This window comes from Melozone crissalis, unplaced genomic scaffold, assembly GCF_028551555.1.
Source record: "Melozone crissalis strain CALT ecotype California unplaced genomic scaffold, PUWL_Pcris_2 ptg000033l_1, whole genome shotgun sequence".
NCBI lineage: Eukaryota > Metazoa > Chordata > Aves > Passeriformes > Passerellidae > Melozone > Melozone crissalis.
The window spans coordinates 12,634,158-12,653,832 of record NW_026535811.1 but is presented as its reverse complement, the minus strand read 5'-3'; the positions used below and the strand labels follow the sequence as shown (position 1 = coordinate 12,653,832).

The 19,675-nt window shown below is 42.4% G+C and overlaps 1 protein-coding gene across 1 annotated transcript in view; it reads left to right on the top strand.

Moving 5' to 3' along the window:
• The first annotated feature begins 337 nt into the window (after window positions 1–337).
• Window positions 338–19,675, top strand: part of SYT10 (synaptotagmin 10) — a 37,350-nt gene continuing 18,012 nt past the window's right edge. Inside the window, exons 1-2 of the mRNA XM_054281856.1 lie at window positions 338–528; window positions 13,251–13,608. Coding sequence (XP_054137831.1) covers window positions 378–528; window positions 13,251–13,608 — 509 coding nt within the window. The 5' untranslated portion in view covers window positions 338–377. The remainder of the gene's footprint in view (window positions 529–13,250; window positions 13,609–19,675) is intronic.

Here is a 19,675-nt window from a genome sequence, read left to right as displayed (position 1 = left end):
CACGGAGCGGGGCCGCGGGGCGGGGGAAGGAAAAGTTTCCCGGGGGATGCGAGGGCCCCCCGCCCCCCGCGCCGGGCTGCCATTGGCCGAGCCGCCTGCCGGAGCCCGGAGCCACAAAAGGCGTTGCTAAGTGGATGTTTATTTTTTTTTTCCCCCCTCTTTTTATTTTTTTTCCCTCCCCCCCCCCCCCTTTTTTTTCTTTTTTTTTTTTTTTTTTTTTGCCTCCCCCCGCTCCTTCACTACTTCTTGGGAGCACTCGCGCCGCTCCCGCCGCCGCCGCCGCTCTGCCCCGCTCCGCTCCCCGCGGAGGCAGCGCGGGTCGGGCGCGGAGCCGTCCCGCTCCGGCCATGGCCTAGCGGCGGCGGCCGGGGCGCAAGATGAGTTTCCCGGCGGAGGACGGCGTGGGCAGCCTCTGCCACAAGGCGCTGCAGATCATCTCGGAGCTGTGCCTGGGCGGGCAGGTGGAGCGGGAGAAGTGCGCCGGCATCTTCCCCCTGGAGAGCGCCCGGCAGGGCATCGGCGGCACAGGTACCGGCACCGGCGGCGGACAGCCGGGCGTGGGCGGCCGGAGAGCGCAACTTTTCCCTCCGCTTTCCCTGCGTGCCGAGGGGGCGGAAGGGGGGCAGGCACGCAGCCCGCTTTAAAATCCGCTCCCTCTCGCAGCGCGCCGAGGAGCGCTGAGGGGAGCGCCGGCACCGGGAGCAGCGCGGCGGGGCAAAGCGGGGGCAGCGGGCGAGGGAGCGGGCGCGGGGAGCACGGACAGGTGCCCTGGGGACGGAAATCGCCGCCGGAGACGGCCCCGTTCCCGCGCAGCTCGCTGGTTTGCCACCCGCAGCTCCGCTTCGGCGAGGTTTTCCTTCCCCACGTCGGGAGTTTGAACGCAAAGCCCGGAGCCGGGATGCTGCTGCTGCATGTGTTAGCGGCGCCGTGCGGGCGGGCAGAGGTCCGTGCTCTTGTCACGGGTGGGAAGCGGGACAGAAATCTGCGGTCCGTGATCTTGTCATGGGTGGGAAGGCAGACAGAAAGCTGCGGTCCGCGCTCTTGTCAAGGCAGGGCAGAGGGCTGCAGTCCTTGCCTTTGTCACGGGTGGGCAGAGGGCTGCGGTCCGTGCTCTTGTCACGGGTGGGCAGCGAGACAGAGGGCTGTGATCCGTGCTCTTGTCACGGGTGGGCAGTGGGAAACAGGGCTGCGGTCCGTGCTCTTGTCACGGGTGGGAAGGGGGACAGAGAGCTGCAGTCTGTGCTCTTGTCACGGGTGGGCAGCAGGCTGCGGTCCGTGCTCTTGTCACGGGTGGGCAGAGGGCTTAAGTCCGTGCTCTTGTCACAGGTGGGCAGCGGTTCCATGCCCCGGGCGCGCCACGCGTGGGCTGCACCCGCTCTCCCTCTCTTGTCCCCTCTCTTGTCCCCTCTCTTGTCCCCGCTGTCCCTGTGCGTTTGGCTGCCCGCACTGCGTTTGTGGCCCGGGCAGGGCGGGCAGCCGCAGGGATCGGGCGCAGCTCGGCACGTCCCGCCTCGCAGTCTCCCCTTTCTGAGTGGGGCTGGAGGGTTTTGCATCCTCTCCGCTCATCGCTGGGGGAGGCAGGAGAGCCGTCTGACAGGCGCTGGGAACCTGTGGAGTCAGGGCAGAGCTGCAGTCTGGCCCGGGACACTTGCCCAGGAAAATTTGGGTAGGGTGGGAGGAGAAAATTTGAGTTAATTTAAACCTTCCAAATTCAGAAAAATTGTCATATTGAAACTAAGATTTTGAGTCCTAATAGCGGTGCCTTTGCTCCCTGATATCTGGACTTTCTGCACCTTTTGGAACCAGCTCTGCACTTTTACATTGTCCTGTGCGGTGCTCTCTGGACACCTTGTTTTCCTCGGCACTTATTATTAGGACAGGACTTGAAAGTTGCTCAAAGTTCTGTGCTTAATTTCTGCTAGATGGGATTGATAACCTCTACTGTCTATCTGTAACTGCAAATGAACAGCTTGCATTATGGCCAGCAAATGCCAAGTGTAACAGTGCAAATTAAATAAATTAACACCAGGTCATGTAAAGCAGCAGGTTCTCAGCGTGTGCCCCAGCTGCGCTGTTGCTGCTGATGGGCTTTTTGTTGGTGTCTCCTTTTCTTTCAATACCCACAGATTTTACCACAAATTTGGGGTTATTTGTAGTATCTCAGATCAAAATCACTGTTGTCTGACCCTGCCCTAGTCAGCCCAGCCAAACCCAGCTGCTGGGTCAGGGCAGCAAGGCAAAGAGGGGTGAGGAGGCTGCAGCCTTTCCCTCAGCATGGATCATGAATATTCTGATCATGCTCTGTGTTAGTCTGCATGGTCTGAATGGGAGAAGGTTGAATGAAAACAGCATTATCCTATGGAGCCTGGAAAATTTGGCTCTGCAAAGTCAGTGTATAAACAGGTGGGATGTGAAGGACACAAAACATTCCAAGATCTGCTGTTTAGAAAATGTGAATCTTCAATACTTGGTTCAATGCTGCATTATGTATAACAAGATGAGCTTCTTTTTAAGCATTTCTTGAAGTCAACAATCTTCTTTGATTTCCATTTGTAATACCTTCCAGTTGTTGGATTAGGGAAAAAATATAGTCAACAGGAGCTGGAACCACTGGGTGCCACATCTCAGCTGAATTCCTGAATCTCACTTTTTCCCCCTTAAAAGGAAACCAATATTAGATGATGGGTGCCAACTTTATTGAGATGCACAGTATATTGAGCATTATCTCGTTAACAGCACTGATAATGAACATATAGTAATACTCTGTCTCCAGAGGAGGACCAGACACACTGTCATTGCTGACAATTGACAATATTTTAACATGTGAACCCTTAGGTAGATGAGATATAAATATAACTTTCATCAATTTTACGAGCAGAAATACTCTAAATACAGTTTAAGCTGGGAGAAGTGGTGTCATTAAAAGGTGAGCCATGCCACATCTCCTCTTCAAATGCAGGTAGAGTTCCTTGTCATCTCTATGGTTAAAGCTAATGTTGTCCAGAGCACTGAACAACCATGGATCCTCTTCATTAAAGGTGGAAATGTTAAGTTCATTCCATTTTCCTCATCTGGGAAAGGTACCTAAAAGTATCACAAAGGTAGAATAGGCAAAAATCACTTATGAGATGTCACTAAAGGAGAGAAGTCTAAGCAGCACCAAGCTTGACAGAGCTCAGGAAGTGTTTAGACAATGCTTCCAGGCACATGGTGTGATTCTTGGGGATGGTCCTGTGCAGGGCCAGGAATTGGACTAGGTGATCCTTGTGGGTCCCTTCCAACTCAGAATATTCTGTGATTCTGTAATCTCCATGAGGAGACACATATTTGAAAAGGAAAGAACAGTGCAAGCAACCTTTCAGAAAGTAAAAGAGTAGATGGTAAAAAAAGAAAGGAGACCATTTCTATTTAATACAAGGATAAAAACATGTTCTGGGAGTCGAAAACACTGTGAAATGCAGCTAGAACTGCATTGGTGTGGTTATGTTAGTGAGTGTGGGGATAGCCTTCTGTTCAGCCAGACCGTGAAAAGCAGCCCAGCTTCTCAGAGGAATCAGCTACTTGAGGCAGAAGATGCATCACCTAATCACAGGCTCAAAGCAAAATATGAGACAATATTGACCCCATGACCCAAAAAGTTTCAGAGGGAAGCAGAGATGCTGGGCAGTGATTTTTTTTTATGTAGTGTATATGCCTTGATGAGAGAAATAAGCATAAAGATAAACAAAGAAAAAATGGTGAGTATGGCTCTGGGAAGGCAGAGTGTAACAAAATGAAGCAACCAAGCAGAAAGGGGAGATATTCAGGTTTCCTTGCCAATAAGGAAACAGACAGGTTTACATCAAAGAAATGACTGATTATTCAACAGATTTTTTCCTCTCAGTGCCAGCACCAGCACCTTAGGACCCTCAATTACCACTCACTACTTGGGTCAAGAAGGGGTAATTATATTTAGTGTAATGAACAATCAATCTACAGAACTCATAGCAAATAATCTTCATGAGACAGAAAATTTAGTAAATTTCTAAGAACTTTAGACAAGTGAATATAGACATCTGCTGTTATATTTTCTACCCCAGCAATGACAAGAACTATTATTTTGCTCATCTCAGGGGAATGCTCAAGTGAAAAGATTAGGAAGATGTTTAGGTTTATAGTACCTCTGTATGATTAGATGACTGTGAGCTTTCTTCTGAAAGTTATAGCATTTTTGGCAAAATGCACAATTAGATGTGCAGCTGTTTTGGTTTTATTTTACACCTCCAGTACATTTGGGCAAAATAATTAAGATGTCAATTATAAGAGTTAAGGTAGAAAATAAATGTGAGCCGGATGTGCAGGATTTCACATAATAAAATTTATCTCTAAACTTATTAAATTATTAATTTTCTGTAACTGTCCCAAACTCAAATATGCAGTGGGGTTATACTGGTATCTTGGCTCAGGTTATCTCATTAAAAAAGGACTCTAATTAATTTTTTTCAGCTAAGCATCCCTCCTCATTTTCAGTGGAACCAAGCACATCAAAGGTCCCAGTTGTGAGCATTTCTGGAGATTAAGCCAATTGCATACAGCATAATGAGAGGAGTTTGGACATTCTGCTCTAGGGACACATGTTTAAAATTCATTTTATGTCCTCTGCAAATGATGGGTACTTTGTGCTCTTTGCCTTTTTTTAGGCCTGCTGGTCATGCAAAACTTTACTCTCTCATTATCAGTTCCCATGGGTGACAAATGTTTGTTACAGAGCTGCAAACCCAGCTCTGCTATAAACATTGAGGGCATATTTTAGCCCACTAGAACGGGTACTGAATACCCTGAGAGTGATGTTCACTCTTGCTCCTTTGTTTCAGACAATTGATTTTTGAAAGTTGACCATGCAAAGAGCATCAGCTTCTAGGGGATCATTTGTTATTCATGTAAATATTCTACTGACAGTTATTCTGTTAACATAACAGTTTAACAAACCAAATTTTTAACCCTACCCAGTTTGCTATATAAGGGAGTAAGAAAGCACTGGAGCATCCTGCCCATGGCCAGTGTGTAACACAGACTCACTCTTCCACAGAGAGCAATGCCTTTTGTCCTCCTGCTGTAGCTGCCATGTGCCTCCTGTTGGCTGTCAGAAGCTTCTCTGACAGCTCTCAGCCTGCTGGGTGGCAGCTGATTTAGTTTACATTCAGTCCTGGCTCCTTTGAACACGCTGTGCTCATGCACACAGCGCACACACATCCACAAGCAGTGCGAGCTGTGGCTGTATCTATTTAGGGGAGGGGAAAGAAAAGATTTACCCCACAGAGTGCTTGTAAATTCTGCTCAGCTGTGCCAAAGCATGAAGGGGATGAGAAATGTCTTGGACAAATGTGAAGGCTGCAGCGATCAGGCTGTCATACAAGAAAGGAGCATTTTTCTTTGTGATAAAGTAACTTTTGTGTGAAACAAGTGAGCATTATGTTACAGAGAAATGACACAGTGTCTCTGCTAGAGGGGAATGTGAGAAAATAAAATAATAAAGATTTTAACAGGTAACAGATCCACCAAATTATTTACCATACAGTTCATCACCTGGTTAGATCAATGTTGCTATCAGAGAAGTAAGGCTTGGTGGGAAAAAAAAGTGCAGGGTAACTAAAAAACATGACTTACAAAATCAGTGTTAATAAGCTGTGAAATGCAGAAATACATCTAATTCAGCAGCATAAAGGCAAAACCAGGGGGGTAAAAGTACCACTGAGACCAGACTTATTTACAGAAAATGTGAAGGTAGTCACAACAATGCAGACAGCAGCAATACACAGAAAAAAAAAAAAGGGGGTTACAAAATAATCTTACTCTATACACATTTCATAATGAAATACAGGGGAGAAATACAGAAATATTTATACCATCTGGAGAACAAATCTATAAAGATGATGAAGAGACACAGTGTTTCCCTGGGTCCTGTCATATGTGTGAGGTGTTTGTTATATAATGCTGGGTGAGAATAAACATAGCCATGACAATTCAAAGGTGACACTTGAGCTGTATGAACCTCCTTACAGCTTTTGGTGTGCTTGGGGTGAGCAGCAGCTCAGTGAGCTCATGGTGTGTTCTGACTGAAAGAGGATAGTGAGGGCTTCTTGCAGACACAAAGAAGTCCTCAAAAGTGTGAGAATTGCACAAGCATAAGACTGTAGTTATTTTTTTTTTTCATTTAATGGAAAGCTAAATGGGCTGGTGTGGGTCTAGCAGAGAGTCCCTCCTGTTGAGATTGAAAGTCAACAAGCAGAAAAGCATATAGGCCAGAAAGAGCCTTGAGAGTAAAGACCAAAAATTTACAGACCCAGCCAGGCAAAAGTGAAACCCATCATCTCTAATATAGCTTAGATAAATTTATTTTGACAAGAGATTAATAATTCTGCATGCTGTGATCATGTAGTAAATCACAGTGATCCCTGAATTCATTTGGCTCCCCTCCTGTCAGGAAAAAAAGCTATCACACAGTTCTGCTAGCACTAAGAAGTGATCTATCAGCCAGAAGATGGTGGTGGCTGAGTGAAAAAAATTCAGACACCAGAATGAATTAACAGGGAGGGAACACATTCACAATAAGGCCAGAGTAAAAGTCTGAGGAAGATCTTCTAAGGATGCTTCTCCATGGGAACAGGAGAGGAGGTCACACCTACTCTTTTAAGTGAAAGGCTTTTTTTGCCATTTGATATCTAAGTCAGGTGTTTTGACAGGTTCAGATTGAGAGAGAAAATACAAGACTCTGCACCTGCCACTTTCTGAGGCATGCTAGAGCATCGTGTCCCCATCTGAAGGGATTTGGATGAGACAGGATTAATTGTGGAAGATCTGCTAATGCAGAGTAAAAATTAATACCAGCAAGTTTTTATGTGCTTAAAATTTCCCCAAGGAAACCTAACAGCAGAAATGATGTGTTGAACCAACTACTTGACCTACATGGGGATAGGGGAGATTTATTGGCCCCAGACCTTTTACAATTTATAAGGGCCCTGCTTCCTAGAAAATCAGAGACATTAGTTTATCTGATTGAGCTGACTCCTGGTGTTACATACACAAGACTTCCTTTATTATGGAAAGAATGGCTTGATGAACAATAGAACAAATTCAAAGTTAAAGAAAAATATGTTTGAACACAGGTTGCAGACATTGTCCTTTAAATATTTAAGGGAAGCAAGAGCAGATGTAGACAAAGAAATGGGCCAGAAAAGACTAGATCCCTCCTTTTCCCAGGTGTTTCTTTCACCCCTGCTCATTTTCTGGGAAGAATCCATTCTCCTTAAAGTGGCTCATATCAGATGTGTCTGACCCTCACACCTGGGCATCCACAGCACAGCACTGCATGTGTTTCTGTCTCCATTCAATACCATGGGTTTCTGGAGTATGTTTTTCCAAATTCAGCCTCATGAGGCATAGGTTGCCTAAAATGTAAGTGACCTTAATTTGGTCTTGAAGTGGAAGTCTGCCAATGTACATGTTTGCAAACTGATCCATGGGCAGAACTTTTCTGAGGCAAGTTCCAAACAAAAACTTTTTGAAAACCATGGTACCAAACCCAATACTCAAGACATTACCTAGCATACAGAAAAGAAAAAAAAGTAACATATGGGGATATTTCTGAAGTACTTGCCTGATACAAAAAACTGACTATCAAGAAGACTTTTATGGTAGAAATGTATCAGAGGGTGTTTATAAAAATACAGATAATTTTTGAGACTTCTCAATAGACATGATTTTCTTAAATAAGAAATATAAAATTGTCAAAAAATTCATATCTTGAATGAGTACTTTTAATTACAAAACCACGAGGAAAGAGGATGCCTTCAGTTACTAAATTTTATCAAGACTAGAAATATGACATTTAGGACAAACATCAGTTCACCAAGAGTGAAATGAAGCCATTGGAAGGTCTCCCACTGACTAGAAGGGGATGGTGTGAGGCCAAAAGGTCTTGACATTCCCAAGTATACCAAGCATGAGAACAAGAATGGGAAATGCAAAATTCTGCAATGTTTCTGAATTTTCAGAGGGATGTCCTGTTCTGTGCAAATCTAAATCATTGCAGACAATCTGCAATTACCAGTTCAGAAAGAGTTGTTCAAGATTGTTTTTGGGTTTTTTTGGACCAGTGAGAACATTATTAACAATGTTGACAATTAATGCTGTCCCAGCATTATTTCCTCTGCCATTAAAAACTTAGTCAGTCTTTGAATTTGTCACCAGTTCTATATCTTAAAATAATACTTTTTTATGTGGAGTGCAACCCTGGTCTGATGGCAAATCCATCCTTCAGTACCCATTTTTTTTCCCCAATCAGGATTCTTTGGCAGGGATGTGAAGAAGCTCCAAGTCTGCAGAACTTCATCGTAATGTTCTGCATTCTTGAACAAAAAATCCTATAAAACCTTAATAGAAGAGGCATATCCAGGGTTTGACTACTCTTCAGATGATTTCACTCTTCACATAACAACAAATGTCTCATAATTGCCCAGTTGAGTGACTGACAGAAGGAAGGACATTGAACAATATGATTTTTATGTCAATTTTTATTTCATGGCATAGTGATTGTTTTTTAGCAATTGTGGAAATAAATGTAATTAAGTGGTTTTTCGTAATGAACTATTTTTTGGTAATTTTTCTTGCAATTCAAATATTTCCTGTATTTGTTGCACTATGAAATTCAATATGTGAGGCTTTTTAATTTATTAATAAAATAGCAAAAAAATGAGACTACAACTGTTTATAGAATTAGTTCCTTATCTCTGCTTGTAAGATTTTAGATATTTCATGAGATTATTTTACAGATATAAAACATATTTTCTGTAAGGATTTTGGGAGCTTTTTCAACTTTGAAGTAGCTTAATGGAAATCCAGAAAAACAGCTTAGAGAAAGTTGAAGTACAGGAGTAGGTGTTGAAAGGAGACAAGAAGTTATTTGAAGGCTTGAAAAATGTCTTGCAGTGAAAAACTTAAATTAGAATTGGCTAGAAATGCTTTGATGCAATGTTTTTCAGCTGATAGTATCTATTCATCAAATTGAAGCTCTGCTGGAAGGGATCAATTTTCATATTTCTGGTTTTGAAATGTTTCCAGCAGTTTCAAAGTTGTTAAAACATCCTCCTTCAACATTTTCCAAATGGAAAAAAAACCCTACAATTTTCAGTTCTAAAGGTCTTCCTCTCAAAATACAACCTAATTATGCCAACTGTCCCTAAACTGAGCTGGCAATATTGCAAATCACCCAAAATTGAATTTAATTTTTGTTTTCTTCTCTTTTTTTTTCTTAATTTTTATTTATTTCTGGTAGACTATCAACATTTTCAAGAGTTTCACGTTTTGTAGAGAAAAAAAATTTGGCCAGGTTGCCTGACAATTGGTCTGGTCCAATCTATCAAAGAAGGTTCTTCAGTGAGGCCTACCTCTGTAGGAATATATTAAATTCACTTTTGACTGTGCATTGGGTTTGCCTGGCCAGGTTTTGGTGGCAGAAGGGGGTTTTCTGTGAGAGGCTTCTGGAAGATTCCCCCATGTCCAAGAGAGCCAAGGCCAACCGGCTCCAGGATGGCCTAGGCCGAGCCCTCCAGACACAGGGGTTTCAGGAAAATGTTTTTAAGAAGGGAGAAAAAAAATAATCTGCTGTGCATCATCAGCTGGAGGAGGGGAGTGAGAATTTGTGAGGAACAGCTCTGCAGACACCAAGGTCTGTGAAGGAGAGGAGGGGGAGCTCCAGTGTGGCCATGTTCACAGGGGTCTTCGGATGAGGGAAGAGACAAGGATCTGACTCCATGTTTCTGAAGGCTTGAATTATTATTTTATGGTATATATTATATTAAAACTATACTAAAAGAATAGAAGAAAGGATTTCATCAGTAGGCTAGCTAAGAAGAGAAAAACAATGATAACAAAATCCTGTGACTGACCGAGACAGTCCAGACAGCTGGACTGTGATTGGCCATTAATTAGAAACAACCACATGAGACCAATCACAGATCCACCTGTTGCATTCCACAGCAGCAGATAATCATTGTTTGCATTTTGTTCCTGAGGCTTCTCAGCTTCTCAGGAGAAAAAATCCTAAGGAAAGGATTTTTCATAAGATATCATGGCTGCACTCCAGGTGTGAGAGCAAGGTGCCTCCCACTGCACATCTTCACTGCGGCAGCCCATCCCAACCCCAAGGCAGGTGAATTTCCAAAGGAGGCTGTGACCCTGTGAGGAGCCCACCCTGCAGAAGGCCTCTGGCAGGATCTGTGGACCTGTGGAAAGAGAGAGGATCCCTCACTGGAGCAGGTTTGCTGGCAAGACTCCTTTTCACCACTTTTCTCTTCACAGAGAAAAGCAAGGCACAATTCTTCCCAAGAATATTTCTGGGTTTCACATTCTCTGAACCTCAAAGAAAGGAAAAACAATTCTTATCATTTGCTGTGCCTTTGTTTGTGCAGAAGTAGAGTGCAATATGGACATTGTTTACCCAAAATGATGGTGATTTGTTTCCTTGGCCTATCAGGGCCTAGCATGTGTGTGTCAGAAGTGCCACTGACAATCACAAGATTCTGTGCTGTGGGGTGCAGTTGAGTGCTTGGCAGATTCAGTTTAGATGTATGTAATATAGTGTAATATAATATAGAATAATATAGGTATATTAAAGTAATTAATTAGCCTTCTGATAAGATGGAGTCAGATGCATCATTCTCCCCCCATCATTGGGGGAAAAAATATCTACAGTGACTGCTGACCCTGCAGTGGGCTCGTGCTGGAGCAGTGTGCTCCCCAAGGTCTGCTCCCAGCTGAAGGGACACCCTGGAGCTGTGGGTGGGAAGGATTCCCACTGGAGTTTGTGCAGGACTGGCTCCTGTGCCGGGGACCACACACTGCAGGAGAGGAGGAGTCCTGAAGAGGATGGAGCAGCAGAGACAACGTGTGAAGAGCTGATGCAGCCTCATTGCCCCTGTGCTGCTGCAGTGGGGAGGCAGAGGAAGCAGGAGTGAAGTTGAGCCCCAGAAGAAGGGAGAAGTGCAAAAAAGTGTTTTGTGGTTTGGTTTTATTGATTTGATTGATAATAAATTTATTTCCCCACTTTAAGTCTGTTTTGCCCATGACAGTAATTGCTGAGTGATCTCTCCTTGCCCTTATCTTGACCCACAAGATTTTTTGTGATATTTTTCCCCTGTCCATCTGAGGAGGGGGCTGACAGAGCAGCTTTGATGGGCCTCTGGCATCTGTCAATCAACCCACTACAGACCATTCCCTGGAACTGAGGTCATGCAAGAGCCTCTCTCCTTGCTATTAATGCCTGTCATCCACTGAAACAGAAGGGCACATCCAAACCACCCACTAATGATCATTTACCTATTGTAATTCCTGATCCCTGGCTAGGAATTGGCTGGAAGGCTATGATCTCCAGACTATAACATTTTCTATAGATTTTTGCTTTTCTCACGCATTTTCAGGAAGAGTGGTCTGTAAGTTCAGTTTGGTTCTGTAAGTTCTGTTTGTTACTGAGAGATGCTTCTGGATATTATATATTAACAAAGAAAACATTGCCAAATTTTCACCTTCAGCTTTTTATCTTCATCATTCTGCTTCATCTTCCTGTCTTCAATTCTCATAAGCACTAGTGAGGTACATAATGTTTCATGGAGCTAATCCATACCTTTATGCTCACATGAAAATCTATAAAAATATGCTCAAACTCTGTTTGCACTTTTCCAGTGGTTCAGTTTAGTAGCCTGTAGCCTGGAGTTATGGATACAATCAAGTATTAGCTGTTAAACTGTCAAAACTCATTGTAACAAACAGCAGCAGCCATTACTTGAGGGATATTTAAGCAGGGCTTAGTGAATAATTTTAAGGCATATAAAAGACTGTTTTGAAAAGAAAAGAGATGTTTTGGTTATAATATTACAGGATACTGGAAAACTCAAATGGAAGCATGTCACATAGAATAAAACTCCTAATTAGGGCTCAACTAATCACCAGGCAGTCCTGGTGATCCACCATCTTGTAAAGCTCGTGTGTGTCCATGGAATTTTGTTGCTATGAAATCTGTTCTGCTATCTCTGGCCAGGCTATTGGATATTCTAAGCAGTTTTGGCAGCAAAAGTCAAACACAGGGCAGCCAGAGTAGCTCAGTGTACAGCATGATCTCTGTACAGCTCAGGGCATTTTGCTGTGTTCTCTGAAGCCAGCTGCATTTTCATAGCAGAATTGTAGAAACTGATATATCTGCGCTATCTTGGTCTGACACAGCCGTATTCCAGAGCTGGTGATTTAACCACAGAAATCTCTTATTTATGACAGACTTTATCTTGTTCCTATTTACACCTAAATGTTGGGGTTTAAAATGTTTCTGAAGCAGTTGGCGCACAGAGTCAGAAGTTTGGCAAATCTCAAAGAAATTTGTGCATCAGCCTTTAGCAGTTTAGATGTAATCTTTCCTCATGTGTACTGATAGAAAATGTTGACTGTGGCTTAACTTTTCCATCAACGTGTTCTTGATGTTCTAAATATGTGTTCTAAAGAACTAAGCATCAACAACCTGTGACTAAAATTAAAGTTGTTGATGTTTTCAGCATCTGTGTCCTCCATCTGAAGCCAGTAAGCAAAGGGATATGTACATTATCCACCAGGAGAAGGCTGTCTGTATAGGTGCTTGTTTTCAAAATTGGAAATCAGGATTTGAGAACAGAATTCTCTTGTGTTTGCTTTAAATCTCAGTGAGGATATTTGTTATTTGATTACAATAACTTCGCTTTAGCAAACTAGGTCAATATTTCTTACATGTAGTGATCTCAACATCCTTAGCCAACAGTGGCTGGGAGGTTTTGGGGTTGTTTCCTTACTACCTGAGAAGGAAAATTCCTGAGAAGGATGTCTGAGTATGTGGTGAGTGATACACATACTGGCCCTTGGCCTGAACAGCTAAAGGAATGTTTGTGAAGCAGATATTAGGAAATAATAAAGAGATTGTTTATTTATAATTTATTTATTTAATTTATTTATTAATAAAGAAAATAATAAACTTTAAAAATAATAAAATAATAAAATCTTAAAGGTGCAGGCTGAGATATCAAAATGAAAAAGAAAAAAAAACAACTCAACAACTCACAACTTTTAATAGGACTTTAAAGCCCTACACAGACATAATAAAAATAATGCTTCTATCTTCTTGCTTGTGTCATTTTTAATTTTTTTTTCTCTGCATGTTGTCTGTCACGATGCTTTTTGTTTCTAATTCCTTGCAGATGTCTCAGTCAGTCTCTTAGCCGTGGTTGTCAGCTTCTGCGGGCTCGCCCTGCTGGTGGTCTCGCTTTTTGTCTTTTGGAAGCTGTGCTGGCCCTGCTGGAGGAGCAAACCCCTCACCTCCAGCACCAGCAATGTCCCACAGAGCAACTCCAGCGCTCCCACGGAGGTTTTGGAGAACAGCGAGAAAAAGGAAGTCAAAGAAAATGGGAAAGCTACGACCAAGGTGCTCGAGGCAGCGCTGAAGATCAGCCACACTTCCCCTGATATCCCAGCAGAGGTGCAGAACGCGCTGAAGGAGCACCTGATCAGACATGCCAGGATGCAGAGGCAGATCACAGAGCCCACATCCTCATCGAGGTAGGTCAGGGGCACCCACACCCGTGGCACCTTTCCCAGGAACAAGGAGAGCAGGAACACTGCTGAAAATTTCCAGGATTGCTGCATTATTCACAGGTTTCTTAGAAGTTATGGGTAAAACATCAGTCATGTGAATGCAAAGCCACACTGTTCTTTGGACAGAATATTCTGAAACATTTAGTGTGACTTCAGTTCCATAATCATTTTAACATATGAAATTGAAACCCAAATCTTCTACTACTTTGTAAAGATAGCTGTTGCCACTTTAAGCATTTCCCTTTCGGGTTTTGATTACAGGAAAACATATTTCAGTGGTTTTTTTAAAAAATTGCGAGTCTAGATTTTCACAGAGATGTTTTTTATAGACGCATCAGTTGTTTTTGCAGATGAAAGTTTCCCTTTCAACCAAATGAGTGAGAGACTCATTGTTGATGGCACATTTCCTGAAGACATGGTTTGCTGATTATGAAGGAACTAAAATTCCAGTCTAAAAATACAGATCCTTATGGACTGATCTTAAAGCTGCACAGATTCCATATAGGTCTACAAATAAATGAAAAGCACATTGCATTCCTTAGTGGTATCTTTAATATTAAAGTGGAGGACACAAACTTTAATTTTGCATCAGGTGCCACTTTATCTTGAAAAGCAATGAAGACGTGCAGGGACCTATAGATTCAAATGGGATTTTCTTCAAACACTGTCAGGAAATTTAATGCATGGAAACAAACAATGAATTGCAAAGATCAAACCCTGAAATAAAAAGGGGATTTTTTTATTAGCAAAGATTGGGAAAATTAAGGCTAAAAGAGGCACCTGGAGTATTGTGTAATGCCATAAGTTACAGTACAGGAACTGTGTAGGAAGTAGCATTTTTCTCAAAGTGCTGTTTGCTAAAGAAACACATATTACCAAAAAAAAAAAAATCCCAAAACCAACCACATGAGAAAACCCACTAAAACCAAAGAAACACACACACACACAAAGGCTCACATTCACAATAATTAGAGGCAAAAGGAGGAGAAGACACATGCTTTACACTGAGTGGGCACATGCTTTGCTGGCCTCCTGGGAGCCCTAAAGACAATGTTTTGCCAGCTCAGTGCACTCGCGGTGGCAGTGAGTGCTCAAGTGCTTTTTCTCAGCTGTTCCAGCCTCACAGACCAGCCAGCAGGAAGGCACATGAAGCTCCCAAAATGAGAGCACTCCAGCCAGAGGAGGTCTGACTGACTGGCTTTAGCAGCCCAAGCATCTCCTGAATTATGAGACTGTCCAGCTGGCTTTAAGCCACATTACCCTGGCTGTGCCTGGTTCCTGCTACTGTATCCATCTGCTCAGAACAGGAACTCAGCATCCAAACGCTGAGAAACATTCTCACAACACTCCGATAATTCTGAACTTGCAACTGTTGCACTAAACACAGAGGAACAAAAATTCGTACAGTTTAGCATGGCAAGCCCATTACCCAGCTCACTGCTGCCTAAAAGGATATTAACTGAAAGAGTTTATCCATCAAATCCAAGTTTTCAGACTGTCTGACATCCTGAATAGACAGAAGAAATAGCTGGCTGGCAAATGGACTTGGATAGTCCCAATTGTACTATAGAGGGAGAAAGAAGTTCCAGGGATATGTTCCAGATCTACTTCAGGCAGTGAAAATATTCTCACAGGTCTCTAGAGTGATTTGGATTGGGGTCTAAATGAATACAAAATATTTGTGAAGCCAAGGACAGTTTTACATAAATAAAACTTCCTGTCAACACCAGTCTTTCTGCAACCTTGTAAGGGAGGTTTCTTTTTGTCTTATCAAGATTATCAGGGTTAAATCTCCTCTGAAAGGGACAGTTCCTGTGCTTTGAGTAACTGATTGTCCCACCACAGCCAATCAGTAGCAGAGTGATAGGAAACATCACCTTCTTTTAAAGTTTGGTGAAAAATTCTGCATCCTTTTACAAAACATGTTTAGAATGAGAGGTGCCTTAAAAATTACCCAGAAATTGTGATCTTTCTGTTTGTAAACACATTGCACCTACACCCTGCCTGCCTTAAGGGAGTCCTAACCTAACAGCCCATATTAATTGCTGCTGTCAAGAATATCGTATATGAGAATGAGGCTGGACATTTAGACCAGGTTTCTGAATTACTCCTTTTTTTTTTTGTTTCAAGCCCAGCTGGCAACAATGTACCAGCAATGACTGAAACCTGGCTCTGGTGTCCTTGACTAGGAGCCGCTAAATCAAAAGAAGGCAAAGGCAGATGTCAAGGTAGCACAACTTCCCTTGCACCATTTTCAATGCAGCACTGCTTCATTGTCCTCAGGAGTCCTGAGGGATTCAGATGCACCCTCTCCTAAATGTATTCCATTGCCAAAGGGTCTGAGAGGAAGGTTTGCTCTCTGGATTGTCTCCTGTGCACTCAGCTCACATGAGATGGGGCAAATTAAAGGGTTGTAACCAGTTCTGCGATGGCTTCATGCAGCCATCAGCTCTTAATAGAATAAATTAATCCGTATTAAGCAATTGTAATTGAAGCATGAGGATTTTAATAAGCCCATCAGAGCAACAATCAAATGTGCCTGATCACATTTTTTAGACTACATTAGCACAGACACATGTTAGTATGGGAAAATGATACATTTCTGTTTAGTTATAACATATTTTAGTTATAAACATATTTCTGTTTAGTTATAACATATTACATATTTTTCATAGTCCCCGATAACATGAAAAGACCTGTTTGTTAAAAGCTCTTTAGTCCTTGATGCCAATTAACCACTACATTAGAAGAACTGCAGCAGTGGTACTCATTTGCAAACAACTTTGCTCTGTGTTTTTGAGAACCACCCTATCTGCTACTTTGTGATAGTATTTTGCAATATAGTTTATTGCTTCTTTGGAAATCCATTCTTCAAACATTCACCTGTACTTTCCAAGAACGTGCTTTTTGGTCTTTAGTGCCAGCTGGAGAGGAACATGTTGAGCTAGTCAGTTCCCAAAAGGCACAAAGGCAAAACTGAGGTGCTTGGCTTTGTTAAGGTTAAAGAAAAACAAACATATTTGTTGATTTTAGTGGTTGCAAGGAGAAGCTTTTGTTCTGTCTAAATACCACCAGTGATCACTCTCTTTTCTGGATTTTGGCCAAAAGATTGCTCAAATGCATCTAGGAAAGCGAGACCCAAGTCATCCTCATAAATCTCAAGTCACATCATAAACCAGCACCCTATCCCTCCCTTTTGCCACAGATGTGGCAGTCTCACTGAGTTAGAAGTCAGCTTTATAGTGTCATTATGCCCATGAAAATACAGTTTTATATTACATTTACATACAGATTTGCTAATACTCAAAATGTGTTTGTTCTGTTATGGAAGGCAAGTCTACTGTAGGAGTGCTGCATGAAAGAGTCAGTAGAGGTTGACATACCTGGATTTGCATCTGTTGGTAGCTCTGCCACATTTTAACAACCTGGTTTTCTGACATCCTTGTATTTCATTATCACAGTCATTAATCCCTTTGTTACTGCAGAACAAAGGAAGATAAATATGTTGCCATGACAACAATGAAACATCTTAATAATTAGCAGACCAATTAGCTGTCTTGGTGAAATGCTGTGACTCAGAACAAATACTAGGCACTGTGTAATTAGGACTTTGGCTTACTAGAGCAAAAGTGCTGCTGATTCCCACAGGGAACAGCCAAACAAATGCATTCTTTTACTTGGTGACATCTCACAACAATTCAGTAGAGGATCTGAAGTGCATGAAGTCTGAAAATTTAAAAGAAGTCTGAAAATTTAACAGAAGTCTAAAAATTTAAAAGAAACCTTGCACCTCAGAAATCATAGATTTGGGGTGTCATATATTGCTTTTGCTTGCATTAACCCAGGTTGTCAAAAATGCAAGAGAAGCTGAAGAGAATTTGTCATGTACCTGTTTCTGGTCAAACTGATGTTGTATAATCAGCTTCACTGTTTCCCCTGCAAAGGCAGTTTTAGGCACTGCTTGTGTACAGCAGGGTTTGAACACGATCCCTCATGGCAGGGGGATTGGAACTGGATCATCTATAAGGTCCTCTCTGACTCAAACTATTCCATGACCCTCTGATCATCTGGGCATCTCAGTAGCACAGCTGCAGGTGTGAGGAGCACTCAGGGAGCCCTCTCTGCACAGGTTTCCTGAGCACTGACAGAAGCAGCAGTAACACAGATCTGCCTGGACCTCATTAGGGGTCAAAGATACTAAAAAATAGTCCCTAAACTGCTGCCTGCTCAGGAATTCATTGCCCTGCATTTTAGGTTGAGTTCAGGCCCCTTCCCCATGTTTGGCACACCCATGAGCTCTTGTGCTTCTTGGAGGCAAAAGCACAGGAACAGCTGTGAAACTCCCTGAGGACAATATTCTACTTTTCTGACCAGTCAGGGCCTTTTCATTCCTCACTTCATTCCAATGTGGAAATTAGACACTGTGAATTCAGGGAGTTTTAACATTTAAGAGAGAAGAAAATCTTTCCACTTGTCTATCTGTAGAGAAAGAAAGGCCAAGTGTGTTACAAAAGGGGCGCAGTGCTCATCTAAATTTGACATCCAAACACCTGGGGTTTTTTGAGCTACTTCAAGTCTAGACTATGTAGCTCTCCCTGCCCTGTTCTTGTGTTGAGCTAGGGCTGCTCCCTGCACCTAGCAGGGCTCAAACAGCTGAAAGGGGAAAGGTTCTTGTCTATTATTTAATAGCTGCAGATTACCCTCTTGTGTCTCTGCTCAGCTGAACTGCAGCAGTTTTGTGCCTCTTGCCTTCTGCAACCTCTTCACTTACAGCAAAAATACAAATAATATCTATGAAATGAGTCCTGGTTGCTTTCAAATGGACAATTTGCATTTCTGTTTCAAAGAAAGAAACGCACAGCTGTGACACCTCTTGTTTTCAGAACACAACACCACAGGGAAACCAAGCAATAAGGCAAGGCTACATGTGGTATTAATAAGCAATTGATTGCAAAAAAGCAGAGGAAATTCTGACAATTGGATTGTTCTTTAATGGCAACTAAGTGTGCTCACAGGAGGAGGTGGTAAGCTTCTGCAGCACAGATTGTTGGGGTAGGGAAGTACCAAGGAAATGTGAAAATGCCTAAAAAATAAACTAGATAGTGTAGTCATAATGGCATCTGCTGCTGATAAATGCTGTGAAGCTTTTTGTCCAGTGTTTTTATACCACTCTAAGGTTGTATGGCATGTCAGGGGTCTGATTTCACTCTTAGTAGGAACAGTACAACTTTCCATTCAGATTCATGAGCCAAGATAAGCCCATAAGTACACATGTTTATGTAACATTGTATTCAGAATTGCAAGGAATTTAACATACTGTTTCTTGCTAGTGGCACAGGAATCAACTTTCTAACACACTGCATGGCACGCCGTGAGAACAAAAGGAAAAGCAATGGCAGAAAATTGTTGGCAAAACTCTGAAATGCTTTGCAAGCAGAACAAAATATTCCCAGTGCTTCTGGAGAAAGCAGCCTGCACCTCAGTGTAGCAGATACCAAGCAAGTGTATATAAAATGTTGTAGGATGGCAAAGCACTATGCTAAAACCCTCCAGACACAGCTCTGCATTTCCCTTTCAGGTGCCTTTTACAGTCATCACTGTGAAGGCTGGTAAATATTTAATTGGGAAACCACCATGGAATGCCTCCAAAAAAGCAGAGAGTACTGACGAAAATTCTGCAAGAGCTTTTTTTTTTTTCCTGTTTGACCATACTTTACTCAGGCCCTGGCAAAGTGGGATCATGCAATGTTGGAACTGTCAACTTGTTCTGTGAAGGAACATGAATTCAGTTTCAACTGCACAGTCTGAAAGCAAAGCTATAAATATATTTATTTCTGGGACAGTGGGTGTCTCCTGGGCCAAGAAATTAATTCTGAATGATCATTTCCTCTCAAGGATGCTTGAACACTTGCAAAACACTGAAGGGGGTTTGGAGAGGGCTATTTTTTAAATTCTTTTAGTCTTTTCACTTATTTGTTCTTATATTTTCTATTGAGAGATGGTCTTTTCCCAGAGATAACCATGGCTTGCT